The following is a 7,546-nucleotide window of genomic DNA, read 5'->3' as shown; positions in this document are numbered from 1 at the left end:
TTTGACGGTTTAAGAGTAAGATTAGCGGCGTGTAGTGCGCTTAACACCCGGCGTAAATCGTGCATCATATGATCCCAACTTATCGATGGTAGTATAATGTCGTCTAAATACGTGCTTACGATCCCCTCACTCTTCAATTCCTTGAACACGATATTCATAAGTTTTTGAAACGTTCCTGGCGCGCCTTTAAGCCCGAAAGGCATACGCTCAAACTTAGCTGTTTCTTCTTCGGTTACAAACGCCGTCTTGTCCCTTGCTGCGGGGGTTAACGATATCTGTAAAAATCCATTGGACAAGTCTAGAGTTGTTCCAAATAATAACGACCGTTCCAAATAATCCACATGGACCACTTGGGACCATTCGAAACGTCCACGTCGAAAAACCGTTACTTATTGGTGATCGCGGACAATCTTACTAAATACGTACATCTGTACCCGTGTCGTACGACGGACGCGGCAGGCGTGCTTCGAATCTTGGGAAGATTTGTTGGCGAAAGGGGACTCCCGGATCGAATAATTAGCGACCGTGGAACGTGCTTTACGTCGCACGCGTTCGAGAGATATTGCGAGATAAACTGAATAAGTCATGTGCTTAATTCAACCCGCCACCCTCAGGCAAACGGGCAGGTGGAACGGGCCAATAGGACCATCTTGCCGCTACTCAGCCTCACCGCGTCAGATCAACGTTCCTGGGACGCGAAGATACGCGACATCGAGCGACACCTTAATTCGGCAGAGAATAAGACTACGTCTAAAAGCCCTTACGAAGCTTTGTATGGGTATCAACCACGTTACCAGGGAGGGGCCCTGCATTCGCTCAGCCGAACTAAAAATGACCGGACGGAACCGGCGGAGCAACACGCTGAGGTACGCAACGTTATAGTACGAGGGCAGGAACTGATGAAAAGACGGTACGATCAACGACATCACGACCGTATTCGCTTTGAAGCAGGAGAAGTAGTGGTCATGTTGAGAGCGCCTATACCCGGTCAGTCATCGAAACTACAGTCCAAGTACCGTGAACGCCCGTTGCAAATTATAGAAGTATTGCCCGCGGACACGTATCGTGTGGCCGAACTGTCACCGGAGGGGAAGACTGTTTACGCCACTACTGCGCACGCATCGCAACTTAAATCTTGGAAGGTGCTTCGCGAAGAGGATCCAGATACCGAACAACCAAGTGACGGAGGAGTGAGTGAAGGACACCCAGATTCCGATCCACCAGGTGATGGGGAAGCTAGTCCGGATAACCCGACCCCAGACCAGAGAACCACCCCGGATGAGCCGAAACTCACAAAGCGCGCCAGGAAACCTAGCCGATATATGGATTATATTTTGGATTAAAAAAAGGGCATTTGGTTATATATCATTGTAAAAAAAAAAAAAAAAAGTATTTGTGAGATTATATTATTTGTAACTATGTACTAAATTAATTATTATGTAAAAAAAAAAGTATATGGTGATATGATATTATTTGTAACTATGTACTAAATTAATTATTATGTAAAAAAAAAAGTATATGGTGATATGATATTATTTGTAACTATGTACTAAATTAATTATTATATATAAGGAAAAAAGGAATTTGCCATTTGCTGATATTAAATTATTTGTAATCATGTATCAAATTAATTTTTTTTTTTGTATAAAAAAAAGGTGTATTTGTTTATATTATATTTTTTTTTTGTAATTAATGATTATGTATCAAGTAATTAACTATGTATTATGTATATTGAAAGGTAAAGACAACCAGGAGACAACGGCCCGTGGTATCGGATGGCCGAATGTTAGCGGCAAGGGTGGTAACACTGGCCCGCGGCCGACCGAGTCGCCCTCGCGGTCGTTGCTCGTTCTGTTTAACCGCGACGTCATGCTCCGTGCGCGTATACTGCCGTTCGTTAATTATTTATTTGTATGAAATATATATTCTCGAAATTCTGATGTAAATGTTAATGCTTGCTGTTTGTTCTAATTATTTAACTATCTTGTTTTCTTTTTTTTAAATTGTAACCTAGTAGCTTTCATTTTCTTGCATATTTCGCATTTTTTTACTCCCATAACTTTCGAACTCTAGTAATCATACTGTAAAACAAAACAAAAGTTTAATAAGATTTATTAACATAAGATAATAATTATCTATCGCTATCAAAAATATGAACCTAACATAGCTAAATTGCCTACTTGTTGTGCCGTAGAATATATCTTAATATATTAAGAAGTCTATATAATAATAATATTATATACTCTTAGAAAAAAATCCATTGTATAAAATTATTATAGCTGTAACTTAACGTTTTAGATTACAGCTTTAAAAAACCTTGAAGATTAAAATGTTCCAAGTTTTATAAACTTAGTTTTTGGGAATTTTTTTACCATTCTCCATTATAATATACTGGTATTCTAAAATGATAAATAATTGAGAGATATCAGATATGTTTGGAACGAGTGCGGTTTAATATTAAGTTTATAAAATGTTATGGCGAAACAATATAGCCAATATAATGTTATCATCTGCATAAAATATGTTATTTACCTATTTGGAATAAATATTAAATGGTATATTAGTATATAATATTTTTAAATATTAAGTACTATGTTTCAATTTCAACGTTAATAATAAAGTGCTCACTCCCGGTGATTTTGGTCAACCGTGTTTGTTGAGATCCAACCGATAGGCGATATGCCGATATATCTTAAACAGCGATTTTTGAATCTAAATATTCATAAATGCCTATTTTTCCTTGCCTCGCTATAAATAGTCAAAACCTAAAATGATTACGTTAGCTAGTATTACACCGGATATTTTACTATTTATTTTATTGAGGCATTTATTGTAGCATTACTAGTAGGTATTCAATAGAATATAAGCGCAAAAAATATAGACTCTATTATATTAGGTATATTATATTAATATATTATCAATAAAAATATCTAATACATTAAACATTTTAAACTTTAGATAAGTATATTAATTATCTTAACAATAAATTTAACATACATCCGCAACAGATACAATTAGTTTTGACTTCTGAGCCCTATGTTTTGGGCTAAGGGCTAACGAACTCTGGATGACCATAATATAATTCGTAAATCTTCCGTCATACTATATTTTTATTTTTTTTTATTTTAGAACCTTTAGTTAGTAACTAATCATACTTTATTTAATATTTAATTAAGAACTGTGTATAATAATAAAACATATCAGCTGAAATTTTATCTTTTCTTAAACTATAATAAATTCTTGTACTAGTCGACGCGTGACGTGTACTCTTAATTTTTAAATTGTGTTATATTTTAATTATAAATTTATTTTACTTCAAGTCAATCTATTTAATCACTGTATTTAATAATACATTTCATTCCCAGAGTGCTAGGTGCCTAGGTATATATTCCAAGGTGTGTTCACTGCCAGTGTCTCTCAGACACAGCAGAACACACCTTATTCCACTGTGAGAACTGGAACGATCTACGCACAGATCCCCGCGTGCGTTTCGGGCGTCCTCCGACGGCTTCAGATGTGCCCGCCCAACATACTCTGCGGTCCCCTTTTCGAAGATCTACCGGCAGACGACAAGGAGAGGTCGACGATTCTCTACGACGCCGAAGAGACCTTCAGACTCTTTTACAGGATGGTCGAAAGCATCCTGACCGCCAAGGAAGAAGAGGAGGGCTCGACAGGCCGCAGAAGCTGAGTGAGAGCGGCCACCACCGTACGAGACTCTAAAGCGGCGGGCCAAGGCCGGCTTGAGAAGAGTTTTTCAGCTCGAGATATGTCTAGGATGGCTGGCTTATGCCGGTCAGCGAAGAGGCAACGGTACGCGATGTCTAAGGTGGCGGACTTGGCCGGCCCGAGAAGAAAAATACCGGAGATATATACTCAGGGGTTAAAGTGGGGGGGGGGCGCAGGAGGACTCAGTCCCCTTACCTCTGACGGCGGTTAAAAAGCGTCCCCTTTAACAAATTAGGATTTTATACATTAGACATTATACATAAAATTATATATGGAACGCTTAAAACTTTTTGGAAACATTAGTCCCCTCTGGAATTTTTTCCCACTTTAACCTCTGTATATACTATGTATATAAATAGCTGTATGAGGATACAGCGGGCCAACCCCGCTTATCCCTATCCAAAGTTGCTAGATCTGTAAAGTCATAACAGGATAATGGGGATATTCGCATACACACCAGAGAGCTGGGGAAGGGGTATCTCCAAACTGTTATTACTACTCCTATGTGTATATATTTATCTTTCTATAAATAAACCATGCTGCATGGGGGCTAAGCAATGTGAAAACAGTACTGCCTCTATGTAGTGATTTAACATAAAAAAAAAAGGTGCCTAGGTATGACACAGTGAGTAGTGACTAGTGACGTATTTTAGAAGTTCAGTGTATTGCGCCAATTTTCAACCCTCTGGTAATCCATTACCTGGTAAACGTTCACCCATTATTTCTTATCACCTAACAATAATTATATCGCATTTCCAAACGCGAATACCAGCTGCTGCAAGTATGCGAATATGCGATGTTAACATAAACATTTAAATATTTATATGTCTATCGTCTATGGATATTAATAATTAATTGAATAATTAAATAAAAATAATATTTTAATGTTATTTACTCGTTGATCGACTTCCGACCGCAGTGAATTCCATTATAACAACTACATAATATTCATTAATAACAATATATTTTGTTTAATTGTCTATTGACTATTATTATTTATTATCGTCAGTGCCCACATCGACTAGCGTTGAGCGTATGACTTGTGTCGCTCCCGTCGGTCGCTCTTTCGATATTTCGCTTTAATAATATTGACATCACTTCTATCAGGTTCACGGACGATTCGTCGCGTCATTACTGTTAAATACCGTCGTCAGATGATGCTGATGATGACGTATTGAGCCGGCGGTGGCGGTGATACCACAATTGTGTAATTTATTCGGTGATGAACGATTCTACCACACATGCCACATACCACCACCGCACAATGTCCAAGTTTTTAAAACTAGCGCACAAGTTCAACAGCTTTTACTTGAACGGTACGTGTGTCTCTTCTCTTTACCATGTGCCAGTGCTTGTTGTGTTTTAATAATATACGTGTAACATTGTAGTGTGTCCTATCGTAGTTAGTTTACCTATAACCATACCCATTGAATGATTTAATTTTTTATAAAACGTACCCACTAACATTCGTCCTCTGTCAACACACAGGATTACAGAAAAAAGAATGCCGCGCATTCATCGTAGACGGCATTCAAGTCGGGTTGGTCCAGGCTACCGTGACAGTAGAATTAAGCCGCTATCCAAATGTATTTATCGTCAACCCCAATAGTGTCACACTGAACCCAGCATTCAGGGATTACGATGAACGTTCTGCAAACATTGAGTCTGTACTTAAAGAAATGAAAGAAAAAAAGTTGTTTATAACATTGAAAGGGTGGAGGGATGAGGTATTAACACATACATGCTTCTTTTGTCCATTAACAGTTTTTGTTCTATTTAGATTTTACCAGCATGATGATAACAACCTTCAATTTTGTATTTCCTAGTTTTTTAATTATTTCTTATGAAAAGATATATTGTGAGACTATAAAAATAACTAATGAAATATGTTTCAATTTAGTGTTATGAAGTACGGACAATGTTTGCTGATCAGCCGTTGCTAAAAATGGATCGGTCTGCTACTTGTAAATGTCCCAAAAATTAATGAACAATTTTTATCTGAATACGTAATTGAATTTGCTATTTTATTTTTAGGTCTATTTGGGATTTGTAATTATGGTGTCGACATAAATGGTTATGTGAACCATCCACAAAAAGGATTATGTATTTGGTTACAACAGAGATCTTTGACTAAACAGACATGGCCTGGAAAGTGGGATAACATGGTTGCTGGAGGTTTATCGGTTGGGAACAGTGTTATACATACTGCTCATAAAGAAGGAGAAGAAGAGGCATCATTGACTGCAGAACTTATGAAAAATTTACAATCAGCTGGCACTGTGTCGTAAGCTATTTTTTAATGTACATTGATTTTCTGTTGAATGTATACTTTTTATGTTTCAGTTTCTTTTATGAGAGTGAACGAGGATTGTTTCCCGATACAGAATTTGTATTTGATTTAGAATTACCTCCAGATTTTGTACCACGTAATCAAGATAATGAAGTAGAAAAATTTGAATTGGTGACTGCGAGTGTTAGTATTTATTTTCCATATATTTTACTATCTATTGTGTTATTATTCGGCTCTTATGAAAAGTAATCGTTTAGGAAACTGTGAACAGAATTTTGTCTCCAGACTTCAAGACTACTAGTTGCCCTGTAATTATTGATTTTTTGATCAGACATGGAATTATTAATCCAGAAAATGGTTAGTTAAAAAAATAATGAATTACAATTATATCTTATATTTTAATAATTATTTAAAAATATTTAATTTGAAATTTACAGAGCCACGTTTTCCAGAATTGGTTGAATTATTACATGTACCACTCCAGTCTCTTTATAAAAAGTGTGACAACTTGTTGACTGAAAACGGCCTTTCAAAAGTCGAATAAATTGTTTGTTGTATTTATTTATGTTATGTCTTCTTTCAACTTATCTTTCCATTTTTCAATATTACTTCTAATTTATTTGTTTTACTTTGGGTCTATTTATTTTGCCAAATATTCGCTAAATCCCATTATGTTCCTTCCATTTTTATTGTGATACATAAATTTAATGCGTATCTTACGCCCTAATGTTTTGTTATTATTTTAATATTATTTAATTTTAATCCTATACTTATTAAAATGTTTTACTAAATTAAATTATTTTTAATTATTAATCATATATTTGGAATTGAGAAGCATACTAAATTTTAAAATTTGAATGTTTTTGTACTATTTAATAGTGTTTTGTTAAATCAAATTAGACAATTTTGAAATAGACATTGTTCACAGTCTAAGCTTGTGGTTTGGCTAGTCAATCTATATTTTTTAAATATTAAAACACTTAAAACCATTATTAAAATAATGTAAAAAAGTCTAGTGTTATATTGAAGTGATAATAAAATTATATGTTTTTTGTCTTTAATAATTGTGTATTCAATTTTTATGGTGCTTACATAGTTATATCTATCTGTAAATTTGTATTATTAATGATAAATTGATAACAATGTTTATATCTTATATTGCATGTGGTTACACAAGTCATAAATTGTCCATTGTATTTTGTGACTGTTGTTAATTTGTTATAAGTAATTTAAATATTTAACATAATGATAACATTGAAAACTTTATGCTGTAACTTATATTAATTGTCATTGATTATAAATACTAGTATGATGTTAGCTAGAAACAATTTAGGTACCTAAATACAAAAGTAAATTTAACATTTATAATAAAAGTCGTTCAATTGACTATAACTAGCCATCTGAATACATGTCTCATAATTTGTTGTGCAAGTTTATTAATAATGGGTAGGATTGAAGGAGAATTTTTCATAAGCATTAAAGACAAGTATAAACTATAATTCATTATATGTGTATATATGAATGTAT

The 7,546-nt window shown here is 34.8% G+C and overlaps 1 protein-coding gene across 1 annotated transcript; it reads left to right on the top strand.

Moving 5' to 3' along the window:
- Positions 1-4,520: 4,520 nt before the first annotated feature.
- LOC107166139 (uncharacterized) lies at positions 4,521-7,083 on the top strand. The gene is made up of 7 exons (XM_015514683.2): positions 4,521-5,045; positions 5,218-5,456; positions 5,630-5,693; positions 5,764-6,013; positions 6,073-6,202; positions 6,277-6,376; positions 6,457-7,083. Exons 1-7 carry the CDS (start codon positions 4,952-4,954, stop codon positions 6,561-6,563), a joined length of 984 nt encoding a protein of 327 aa, XP_015370169.1. The 5' UTR covers positions 4,521-4,951; the 3' UTR covers positions 6,564-7,083.
- Positions 7,084-7,546: the final 463 nt, after the last annotated feature.

This window comes from Diuraphis noxia, unplaced genomic scaffold (assembly GCF_037042655.1).
Source record: "Diuraphis noxia isolate RWA-SAM2 unplaced genomic scaffold, SU_Dnox_SAM2 contig0004, whole genome shotgun sequence".
In the NCBI taxonomy this organism is placed as follows: Eukaryota; Metazoa; Arthropoda; class Insecta; order Hemiptera; family Aphididae; genus Diuraphis; species Diuraphis noxia.
Note: the sequence above shows the minus strand (reverse complement) of the source record. Positions and strands in the feature narration are given on the sequence as shown.